General features: G+C 40.2%; 1 protein-coding gene across 1 annotated transcript in view; it reads right to left on the reverse strand.

Moving 5' to 3' along the window:
• Nucleotides 1-13,392, reverse strand: part of LOC126268010 (uncharacterized) — a 315,334-nt gene that overhangs the window by 160,245 nt on the left and 141,697 nt on the right. Inside the window, exon 6 of the mRNA XM_049973418.1 lies at nucleotides 5,028-5,121. Within this exon, the coding sequence (XP_049829375.1) occupies nucleotides 5,028-5,121 (94 nt within the window). The remainder of the gene's footprint in view (nucleotides 1-5,027; nucleotides 5,122-13,392) is intronic.

Here is a 13,392-nt window from a genome sequence, read left to right on the forward strand (position 1 = left end):
GTGCTTCAGAATTGATCATTGCATCTTGAGGGAGGACAATGAACACAATAACCCCTTCAGAGTCACAGAAGACCCTTGCCATGACTTTACCAGCTTTGAACTTTTTCTTTGTAAGAGAGGTGGCATGGCACCACACAATGGATTGCCGTTTTGTTTCCAGTTTGAAGTGATGAACCAATGTTTCATCACTTGTGATGACATTTGACAAACAAATGTCATGATCAGCTCATAATGCACAAGGAATTCCACACAAATGGTCCTTCGTTGCCCTTCATGATCATCTGTTAGGCAGGGAGGAACCCAGGGGCACACGTGTTTGAATACCCAAGCTGGTGGACAGCTGTATCTGCTCTACCAACAGAGATGTCCAGTTGTGCACAGAGGTGTGTGTGTTTGTGATCTGTCTGATCACCTTGCATAAGGCCCCTTTCACACTGGGACACTGGTGACGGTCACCAGCGACGGTCACCGACAGAGACACATTCGTTTGAACTGAAGCATTCACACCGGGATGCTACACTGCCTCACTGAGCCACTGTGACCCAGCAATGACTCATTCTCACCACATGTGACAGACAGGGTCACTCTGTTTACAGCAGTCACTGCCAGACATGCATTCGTTTGAATTTGAGTGTTCACACGGGGACACAGTTCACAGAGACAGCACTGCAGAGTTGCCTACAGACAGGCAGTCAATTTTGAGACAGTATTGCGAAACATTCATTGTCCATTATGTAAACATTGCAGCCACGAGTTTAGATTTGTTTAACACGTAAGACTTTATAACTGAAGTAGAAAGTTGTCCTGCTATTTGGAATGTCAAAAGCGATGACTATAGCAAACAAAGTAGAGAAAATGAATGCTTGGCAAGAAATGGAATGATCATATAAAGTTGATCGTCGGTAAAGCAGATGCCAGACTGAGATTCATTGGAAGAATCCTAAGGAAATGCAATCCGACAACAATGGAAGTAGGTTACAGTACGCTTGTTCGCCCAATGCTTGAATACTGCTCAGCAGTGTGGGATCCGCACCAGGTAGGGTTGATAGAAGAGATAGAGAAGATCCAACGGAGAGCAGCGCGCTTCGTTACAGGATCATTTAGTAATTGCGAAAGCGTTACGGAGATGATAGATAAACTCCAGTGGAAGACTCTGCAGGAGAGACGCTCAGTAGCTCGGTACGGGCTTTTGTTGAAGTTTCGAGAACATACCTTCACCGAAGAGTCAAGCAGTATATTGCTCCCTCCTACGTATATCTCGCGAAGAGACCATGAGGATAAAATCAGAGAGATTAGAGCCCACACAGAAGCATACCGACAATCCTTCTTTCCACGTACAATACGAGACTGGAATAGAAGGGAGAACCGATAGAGGTACTCAGGGTACCCTCCGCCACACACCGTCAGGTGGCTTGCGGAGTACGGATGTAGATGTAGATGTAGAAATTATAGCGAAGTTTGTGCCTGATTTCAATGAGAAGAGTATGGATGAAAAAATCAAAATTGGTAAGTTGTATGTTGTTTTTCAAATTTAATACGTTATTTTTTGGACCATAAATGAGTAGCGAAATTTAGTTGCTAAGCCTGTAAAGGCTAGAAGGATAATAACCTTCCAACACATTTGCATCCCTCATCCCTTTTCTTTTGCATTTACCAGTATTAAGTGTATCTTTATGCAGTCTTAATGTGATAAGGAGGGACAAAATGGACAAGTGTGGAAACCATGAAATAACCCCTATAGGTCAAATGAAGAAGAAATCTAAAAAAATTCTTATATTTCAAAATTTTCATAACAAATTTAAGTGTGTGTCTTATCGTAGTCTAAAGGCACTCCGCCTTATGGTCCGAAAACTACAGTTAAAATATTACTGTCCATTCCTGTGATTTCTTCTTTCACTTCTCCTAGCAGTTCATCAAATAAAGTTTCTGACATTCAAAAATACTGAAAAAACTACTTCTCATCTTGTCTCAGATCAACATAAAGAGTATAAAACAATATTTTCTCCAGCCAGCCTCTTAGCAGTGGATGTAAGTGTAATGAACGTTTTGCATTCATTCTCCTCCTCCTTCTCTTGTTTAGAAGTACTAACAAAAGTTCCTCCTCGCTCGAGTCCATTCCACTAACTAATCATTTGGTAATACCTGCGGTGTCAGACACCGGTGATCCGAGAGTGTTCATCACGATTACTGGTGAGTGTCACCAACGTCCCAGTATGAAACAGGACTAAGAGTTCCAACACTGCAGGAGTCACAGTTGGGTGCAGCTGGCCGGCTTGTGAGGGATTGGACAAGTTTGTGTGACCTTGTTGCGATGATGACACACACCTCGCCTGATGACTCCCCATGATTTCGTTCACTGCCAGGTCTCTGCAGACATTGTGCAAGCACTGATGAATATCAGAGATGCTCTGGTATACTGCCGAAAGTAACTTAATGACAGCTCTCTACTGGGAATGCATCTGCATTAGAGACCTCATTTTGAAGGCTAAGTATCTGCCCCTATCAGAAAGTCATGAAACTATAGGGGTTTAAAAGGGAATATTCCAAAATATCCCATGCCAAATTCCACATTTTTTCAACTGAAACTGGGCGAGGAAAAAAAAAATTGTTCATTACTTATTGAATGCCCCTCATGCAAGGGTGTCAGGTTGCTGCAGATTTCTTGAGTGTAAACTAAATTTACAGAAAATAATTGACAAAGCACACTATAGCCTGTTAACAAAGGTCCCAGCATACAGAATACATTTTTCAGATATGCAAGTGGCTCAAAGACGTTGTAATTAATAGAACCCAATATATTGCCCTGGATGACAAGTGTTCATCAGAAGCAATGGTATCACCAGGTGTGACCCAGGTTAATGTGATAGGACTGGTCTTGTTCTCCATATACACAAACAGTCTGACAGATAGGCTCAGTATCAACCTGCAACTGTTTGCTGATGGCACTGTGATATACAGGCAAGTGTTGTCGTTAAGAGACTGTGGGAAGATGCAGGATAACTTGGACAGAATTTCAGTTTGGTGTGTAGCTCACTCTAAATGTGCAAAAAATATAAATTAATACAGACAAGTAGGAAACCCAGTCACATAATTTTCAAGTACAGTATTAGTAATGTGCTGCTCGGCACAGTCACATCAACAAAAAAACATGTCCGTAACACTGCAAATTGACATGAAATGAAACAAGCACGTAAGAACAGTTTTGAGGCAGGCACTTGGTTTATTGGGAAAACTCCAGGAAAGTGTAGCTCACCTATCAAGGATACTGCTAACTGAACATTTATGCAACTCATTTTTGAATACTGCTTGAGTGATTGAGATCCCCACCAAGTCAGATTAAAGGAATACATCAAAGCAATTTAGAGGTGTGCTACTACATGTGTTATGAGTAATTTAGATTAACATGCAAGTATTGTGGAAATGCCATTTTAACTCAGATGGGAATCCCTGGAGAGAAGATGATGTTCTTTTCACAAAACACTATTAAGAAAATTTAGAGAAGTGACATTTGTGACAGACTGAGATTAATCCTACAGTTATCAACATACATCTCACACAAGGAACATGGAGACAAAACTAGAGAAACAAAAGCTCATACAGATGCATATAGGTAGTCATTTTTTCCTTACTCCATTTGTGCATGTAAGGGGAAAGGGAAACATTATCAGGAGTAAAAAAAAAATCCAATATCATGCATTGCATAGTGGCTTTCAGAGTACATATGTGGATGCATAAATGCTCCTAAGCCCTGAGTTACAAATAGGATTTGAATATCACAAAAAGTAAGTAACTTCACTTACTGTCAATGAACACAGAGGGTGACAGGATTAAATCACATAACAATTTGTATTTTTGAATTGTAAACAAAGTCATGTATTTTCTAGGAAAAATACATTCCTCCAGGGACAAATTATAAACTATGTGGAACATCACAAAAAGTGAGTCATGCAATAGGAATCCCAAAAACAAAGAAATTTCTTTATAAGTAAATAATGAACCATTCAAAGACAGCCCCAAAATTAACAACACTTATAATAAGGTCTGAACTTTTCCTTGGTGGACAGACTACAGTTCCAAAGAAAAGCATTCTTAAACAAATTTTATACACTCCTGGAAATTGAAATAAGAACACCGTGAATTCATTGTCCCAGGAAGGGGAAACTTTATTGACACATTCCTGGGGTCAGATACATCACATGATCACACTGACAGAACCACAGGCACATAGACACAGGCAACAGAGCATGCACAATGTCGGCACTAGTACAGTGTATATCCACCTTTCGCAGCAATGCAGGCTGCTATTCTCCCATGGAGACGATCGTAGAGATGCTGGATGTAGTCCTGTGGAACGGCTTGCCATGCCATTTCCACCTGGCGCCTCAGTTGGACCAGCGTTCGTGCTGGACGTGCAGACCGCGTGAGACGACGCTTCATCCAGTCCCAAACATGCTCAATGGGGGACAGATCCGGAGATCTTGCTGGCCAGGGTAGTTGACTTACACCTTCTAGAGCACGTTGGGTGGCACGGGATACATGCGGACGTGCATTGTCCTGTTGGAACAGCAAGTTCCCTTGCCGGTCTAGGAATGGTAGAACGATGGGTTCGATTACGGTTTGGATGTACCGTGCACTATTCAGTGTCCTGACGGCGGCGATGCACAAATGCTGCGCAGCTAGCGCCATTCGACGGCCAACACCGCGGTTCCTGGTGTGTCCGCTGTGCCGTGCGTGTGATCATTGCTTGTACAGCCCTCTTGCAGTGTCCGGAGCAAGTATGGTGGGTCTGACACACCGGTGTCAATGTGTTCTTTTTTCCATTTCCAGGAGTGTAATTTCCAATTCTTTTTTACGAGTACTGAAAGTATACAAAAAATTACTGCCACTGTTAAACAAAGCTGTTCTTCTATAACAGAAATTCATGACACAGAGGTGTTCAAAATTCTGATTGAAAGTGCTTGGTAAATTATTCATGTGTGGCAAGTTTGAATAGAGTGGCTGATGCACATATCGTATGTAACACTTACCATTATCCCTCTGAGGAGTAATTTTTAGTCTCAATTCGCTTCTATGTTGTTGATTCTGTCTAAACGGTTTGTAACTCTTTTTAACCCACACTTCCTGGAAAAGAAAGTTATTAGTACAAACTAATATGAGGAAATAAAAACTACTGAAGAAGTCAGGAAACTTTATTCTTACATTATTTTTTCTTACTGAAGATGTTCTTAATGGTGGTAGTGTAGTATTTTTCTCCCTCTAGCCAGAGAATCAGTATATAGAAGCCCTTTATATGTATGTAATGGTGGGATTGAGTGAAGGGATTCATTTTCCACAATGAGATAAAATTGTGACTCATTTCAATTACTACCTTGATATAACTACTAAACTTACACAGCTATGGCTGACATTTGCGGCACACAGAAACACACAATAGAAAATAGTATTTACACTAGCTTTCAAGCTCTTGCTCTTCCTAAGCAAAAATGCACACGTTCACACATGCAAACACAGACACCTTTCACACACAAAAAAACAGACACCCAAATGCACACTCCTGGGGCCACGGGATGTCATCTCTGCTCCCTTATTTTGAGTCAGTTTAAGATATCTGTGTGAATCAGTTGTGAATTGCAAACTCTTACGTGCATATAGCTCAATAAAAGCTACAGCTACAATTCGCTCCCATTATCAGTAGCTACAATTTGCTCCAATTTGTTATCCTCACAGCTTTAACAATGAATGCAAAGTGAATGACGTGATCACTTTTAAGAATGTTGTACATTGATGAAAAAAACTTAAAATAAACATAACAAAGAGTAGGAACTCCGGTGTAAGGTATAAGCATCTAAAAACAGTTACCTCAAATTCTTCTATGGTTTAAGATGCCCATATGTTTTTTAAATGACAAACTTATGAATAAAACTCATTTCATAGTGAGTAAATAAGTTAACTGAGACAAGGTCTAAAAAGAAATGTACTGTGTGCAATGAACAGGGTTAATAAATGGAAACTGAGCAGTTCATTGCATTTAAATTATACAGTTTCAAACAAAGATCTGTCCTGCTCTTTGCTGTAACTTACACTGAAGCACTAAAGAAACTGGTACAGATAGCATATTCAAATACAGAGATATGTAAACAGACAGAATATGGTATTGCGAGCTGGAATGCCTATATAAGACAACAAGTGTCTGACATAGTTGTTAGATCGGTTACTGCTGCTACAATGGCAGGTTAACAAGATTTAAGTGGATTTAAATGTCTTTGTCTTGTTATTGTCTGCGCACGAGCAATTGGACACAGCATCTCTGAGGTAGAGATGAAGAGGGGATTCTCCCATATGACCATTTCACGAATGCACCATGAATATCAGGAATCCAGTAAAATATCATATCTCTGACATCACTGTGGCCAGAAAAAGTCCCTCAAGAACGGGACCAATGATGACTGAAGGGAATTGTTCAATGTGACACACATGCAATCCTTCTGCAAATTCCTGCAGATTTCAATGCTGGGTCATCAACAAGTGTCAGCGTGTGAACCATTAAACGAAACATCATCAATATCAGCTTTTGGAGCTTTAAGCCCACTCGTGTACCCTTGATGACTGCACGACACAAATCTTTAAGCCTCGCCTGGACCCATCAATACCAACATTGGACTGTTGATGACTGGAAACTTATTGCTTGGTTGGACGAGTCTCATTTCAAATTTTATTGAGTGGATGGAAGTGTACGGGTATGGAGACAACCCCATGAATCCATGGACCCTTCTGATTAATGCTGAGTACAGACTTTTACTTGAGAATGACCTAAACATCAACGTCCATTCAAAAGAGTTCAGCCCACAGTCAGGAATGTCTTCCTTGAAGTATTTCATCAAGACAGTGGAGCTTTATATAAAGAAAATATTTAAGAGATCAGTCTTAATCACCATTAAGAAAACAGTTTTCATGAACTTAATAAAATTGATGTGTGAACATTCTATACTGTGTGTGTGTGTGTTTTTTTTTCTTTTCTTTTTTCCTTTTTTTAAAAATATAATAATTCTAGTTCACCCGATACCCAGCATCAGTGTCCACTACTCCAAAGTAAATGAAAGTTCATGCATCATATATGTGGTGGGAAAGGGGAGGGGGGCAAGGTGGTAGCAGCAGCAGCAGCAGCAGCAGCAGCAGCACCACTACCACCACCACCACCACCACCACCACCACCACCACCACCACCACACTTGCTGGGGCTAAATGCTGCTCTTTCCTCCTTTCAAAAATTTCTGTTCAATACCAATATAAAAACTAATAACTTTCTAATTTACAAATAAATATCATAGGCCACATTACAAAATCACCATGCAAACAACAACACTGTACCAACAAAACAATGGAAGTTAAAATCTTGCTGATTTAAAATAACTAGAAATGGTGTATTATATCAACTGGGATATAGTTGTGTAGGAACCAACACATGTAGAAAGAACAGTAATGGCTTTAGAATGAACATGACTTCCAAGAAGCCACAGAATACCTACATCAGATAGGTATGTGCATTCTGTTCCTCCAAAGAAATGTCCAAAGCCTTAGCCACAGTTCTGCTTCACCTGGTGTTGATATCGCAATTGAATTACTTTGTAGTATAATGCTGACAAAGAAGCAACACAGAATGATTACTTTGTTAATTTCTCCAAACATGATACAGTACCATGCTGTATAAATTTTTAGACGTAGATTAAATTACTTCGTAGTATTTTAGTCTTCCTCAGTCACAGACTGTTAAGACTTGAATTTAACAATGTCCACTGCAGTTTTTCTTCAACTCTATTGCATTAGGATAGAGTAATATTGTGTGTAGGTAATTAGGCTTTCAATTTATATTTATTTAGCTGATGTATGTTTTGCAGTTACATTACCTAGAACAATCTTCCACTGAAAGTTTAGTGTCCACAACCAGACTTAATTTTGATAATTCTGAATATGAAGCTTTCTCTACAACATATACAAATGTCCGTAAAGGAACATGGCCTGTGACAGCAAATCTTCCAAAAGTAGACTACCTATATGAATTTATTAACAGAAGTTTTGATGCAGTGATATTTCTAAGGTTTATTCCAACATTGTTGCTTTAAGGTTATTAGTAGTCTCATAAACAGCAGGTGTACTAATTTTTTTTTCTGGCAGCGTATTGACAAATCATCTAGGAACGCTGTTTGCCTATTGAATAGCAAACGATTAAAAATTAATAAAATCAAATAAAATGAAGTGGTTTCTGGTAATTGTAATACAGATTTCCTTAAAAAATTAGGTTTTGAATTTATTACAGCGAGGAACATTTTCTTGAACTCAGTTCCTGCTGTAGACTTTCTGACTATGGTAGCTAATTACTCCAAAAACAGGCACCAGTAATATCTTTTAAGAAAGATCTAATGAGCAAAATTGTATTACAAAAGCCACAGTCAACAGCTTCTCAGATCATACATACAGTTTGACAATTTGAATGGTAACTTTGATCAGGACAAAGACAAAATCTGATTTCAGGAGGATAATAAAGAAGCTTTTTTTTCCAAATTAGCCAGAGATATGATCTAGACAGTGTTCATGACATGAATGGAAAATACATCATATTTACTATTAAAATTGTCACTTACTTGAAAACGGCTTCACCCACAAAGTTTCTAAGATTAGATCAAAATCTAAAAAGAACAACACAAGCAGCTCTGATGTTGACACCACAGTTCCTTAAAAGGCTTACTAAAAACACAGAAAAAAGTAAACCACACATTGAAGCAAACACATCATGAGAAAAAGGTAGGTCCATCAAGCAAACAAAGTACAGACAGTATAGGATACAGTGAAGGGAGATGATGATATTACCAGAGATGAGGTGGCACTGATAGCTCTAAGAGGAAACAATACATTGGTAACAAATGTGTGCAGAGTTGCAAAACTGTTTGATAAGCATTGGCATATGATTCTCACTTCAACAGAAGAAGTAATGTCCATCACAAAATTTTTAAATTAAAAAAAGAATTCTAGTGGTAATGCAAAATGTGACTACCGGAGGATAGCAAATAAGCCATTTTTTTTGGGGGGGGGGGGGGGGGGGGCTGGTGGGGTGGGGGGAGGGGCAAATTACTCAGAATGTTAACTAATGAGTTTTCTTCTGGGTTTAATTAAGTTGTCTGTCCAACCAATCATTTCCAAAATAGCTGAAATATGCTGCATTTAAGTCTGTGTATAAGAAGGCAATAAATAAATACTACCAAACTTCCATCAAATGTCACTTTTGCCAGCACACTAAAACACTTTAGAAGAGGTAATACACAAGCAGCTTCTTAACCACCTGACTACAAACAATATTTTGTCAGAGTCATATTTGGATTTCTAAAGGGCTCTGATATCGGGAGACCATGCACACATACCTTGTGAGTGTACCTATTCATGAGACAATACATTGCAGGCACTGGTTTATTCTGTGTTCTGTCAACACTGTTTGACTGAACGGGATCACAATATTAGAATACTCTGATGTCAGAGAAATTTGTACAAAATGGTTCCAATCATGCATAACAGGAAATAGGTTTTTATTGAGCTACCAGTCATAATCCAACTGGGAACTAATTAAATGTGGTATAATAATGTCATATGACTCAACCGCATATTGCAAGTCGTTCAACTGGATGCCATTTCAGCAACCTGCATGTCCGTCAGCCAATGGCACAGTGTGTTCCCAGGCAGTATCGCATCCAAATACTAACCAGGACTGATGATGCTGAACTCCGGTGATCATGCAAGAATTGGTGTATCCAATGCAGCAAGGCCATTGCTGTTACATGTTGTGTCACACAAGATTCCATATAAAGATCCTTACGTTTTCTTCTGTCCATCCTGTAGCTCATTGAGGAAGCATCTGAGCAGCTCGTAATTGTTCTAGCTTGAGACTGATTTCTGTGTGTACACCAGTTTCTTTTGAGTCTACATGAATCTCTGTTAGTTCTTCATCAATAAAGCTAGGTTCACAATGTTTTTTGTGAGCTTGCTGACATTCATTCTACTAAAGTCACCATAAAATTGTAATCAACTTTTCCTGGTTGTATCTGTGATTCTTTTCTGTAACTTGACACATTTATTTTGATTTCTTCTTCACACAAATTCCATTTTCACACTTTGGTTGTAGGATCGGAATGTTTCTTTCTTGTTTTTCAATGTTTTTTATTTCAAATCTGCCACCAATCATCATAGTTTCGTATGGTTAAGGTAATTGTTTTTAAGACCTGTTATAATTTGGGTTTGACCTTATAATAAAGATTTTGTCATTATATCTGTTTCCAACCACAACTATATTGGTCAATTAGGCAGAAAATTGGTTGCAAGAATATCAACAGCTCTTTCTAATATTCTTATTGCTCTCATTTTGCAGAATACTTACTTCACAGATTTTAATTGAGATCATGTCTTAATGCTGAAACACCAAGAAGTGACACCTAACAAAGCAGAAACTCACAGGCAGGGAGTCCTGCTGAAGAAAATTAATATCACAGCATACAGTATGGTAATATGTAGGAAATTTGTACAGTATGTGGTGCACCACAATACCAATACCACTTCAAGTCTTTTAATATAATCTTTCATGGTAAATAATTTGACTTAAAATTGTGTGAACTGTATAATGATAATTGTTTTTATTTCCTGTGCAAATGGAACTTTTTTTATAAATTAAAATCACAGAGAGGGTAAAAAGTAGTTATTACCATGAAAGTTTCATTCAGAAATCTATTCACAAACAGACAGGCAGAATAGGTGTTGCACACAAAAATAGTGACTGTATTTATTTGAAGTAACAGCTGAAAATTTGATATAGGACTAGAATTAAAAACCAGATTATGCTTCTTCTGTGAGCAGTAACACTGCTATTATGCTTATCCTCGTATATTTCCAGACCTGACCCAAAAGTGAATGGAGCCACACACTTGAAACAAGTTTGAATGCTTGCTCGAATTACCTAATAATTATGGGACTGCTTGCAAATCATAGGAAATCCAGGTTTGAATTTAAGTCCTGGCACAAATTTTCATTTCTGATTGAAAATAAATATCAATGCATTTACTATAGGTAGTGCAGGGAAGGAAAAAAAAAGGAAACAGTTCAGGGTGGTAGGACAGACCACTCATGAGCCAAACATCTTACCTTGATGGGGTGGAATGTATGCCTCAATGAAACATGTAGCTGTATTGTATGTGTAAATATAATGGAAGGGTATACGTGGAGAGGCCAGACAAACTGACTGAAAAAAGAGAAAAGAATACAACACAACTTAAATAGATAGCTCTGAGAGATGAAACAGTGAAGGAAGCTGAGGATCAAACAAACAAAAAGACCAGAATGAGATTTTCACTCTGCAGCGGAGTGTGCGCTGATATGAAACTTCCTGGCAGATTAAAACTGTGTGCCCGACCGAGACTCGAACTCGGGACCTTTGCCTTTCGCGGGCAAGTGCTCAACCATCTGAACAACCGAAGCACGACTCACGCCCGGTACTCACAGCTTTACTTCTGCCAGAACCTCGTCTCCTACCTTCCAAACTTTACAGAAGCTCTCCTGCGAAACATGCAGAACTAGCACTCCTGAAAGAAAGGATATTGCGGAGACATGGCTTAGCCACAGCCTGGGGGATGTTTCCAGAATGAGATTTTCACTCTGCAGCGGAGTGTGCGCTGATATGAAACTTCCTGGCAGATTAAAACTGTGTGTCCGACCTAGACTCGAACTCGGCACCTTTGCCTTTCGCGGGCAAGTGCTCTACCATCTGAGCTACCGAAGCACGACTCACGCCCGGTACTCACAGCTTTACTTCTGCCAGAACCTCGTCTCCTACCTTCCAAACTTTACAGAAGCTCTCCTGCGAAACATGCAGAACTAGCACTCCTGAAAGAAAGGATATTGCGGAGACATGGCTTAGCCACAGCCTGGGGGATGTTTCCAGAATGAGATTTTCACTCTGCAGCGGAGTGTGCGCTGATATGAAACTTCCTGGCAGATTAAAACTGTGTGTCCGACCTAGACTCGAACTCGGCACCTTTGCCTTTCGCGGGCAAGTGCTCTACCATCTGAGCTACCGAAGCACGACTCACGCCCGGTACTCACAGCTTTACTTCTGCCAGAACCTCGTCTCCTACCTTCCAAACTTTACAGAAGCTCTCCTGCGAAACATGCAGAACTAGCACTCCTGAAAGAAAGGATATTGCGGAGACATGGCTTAGCCACAGCCTGGGGGATGTTTCCCGAATGAGATTTCACTCTGCAGCAGAGTGTGCGCTGATATGAAACTTCCTGGCAGATTAAAACTGTGTGCCCGACCGAGACTCGAACTCGGCACCTTTGCCTTTCACGGGCAAGTGCTCTACCATCTGAGCTACCGAAGCACGACTCACGCCCGGTACTCACAGCTTTACTTCTGCCAGTACCTCGTCTCCTACCTTCCAAACTTTACAGAAGCTCTCCTGCGAAACATGCAGAACTAGCACTCCTGAAAGAAAGGATATTGCGGAGACATGGCTTAGCCACAGCCTGGGGGATGTTTCCAGAATGAGATTTTCACTCTGCAGCGGAGTGTGCGCTGATATGAAACTTCCTGGCAGATTAAAACTGTGTGCCCGACTGAGACTCGAACTCAGCACCTTTGCCTTTCGCGGACAAGTGCTCTACCATCTGAGCTACCGAAGCACGACTCACGCCCGGTACTCACAGCTTTACTTCTGCCAGTACCTCGTCTCCTACCTTCCAAACTTTACAGAAGCTCTCCTACAAAACATGCAGAACTAGCACTCCTGAAAGAAAGGATATCAGCGCACACTCCGCTGCAGAGTGAAAATCTCATTCTGGAAACACCCCCAGGCTGTGGCTAAGCCATGTCTCCGCAATATCCTTTCTTTCAGGAGTGCTAGTTCTGCATGTTTCGCAGGAGAGCTTCTGTAAAGTTTGGAAGGCTAGGAGACGAGGTACTGGCAGAAGTAAAGCTGTGAGTACCGGGCGTGAATCATGCTTCGGTAGCTCAGATGGTAGAGCACTTGCCCGCAAAAGGCAAAGGTCCCGAGTTCGAGTCTTGATCGGGCACACAGTTTTAATCTGCCAGGAAGTTTCAAACAAAAAGACGAGTGAGATGTACACATGTGAGATACAGAATTTAATTCATGAAAAAAGAAAACATAAAAACACAGCAAATGAAGAAAAAGAGAATACCAACACCTAAAAGTGAGTGACAAAGTGCAGAACTGCTAAGCAGGTATGGCTAGAGAACCAATGCTAGGCTTTAGGAGCATGTGTGATACTGGAAAGATAGATGACACCGACAGGAAAATTAAAGAGACCTTCAGAGAAAAGAAAAGCATCTCTATGAATATC

Source organism: Schistocerca gregaria, chromosome 4 (assembly GCF_023897955.1).
Source record: "Schistocerca gregaria isolate iqSchGreg1 chromosome 4, iqSchGreg1.2, whole genome shotgun sequence".
NCBI lineage: Eukaryota > Metazoa > Arthropoda > Insecta > Orthoptera > Acrididae > Schistocerca > Schistocerca gregaria.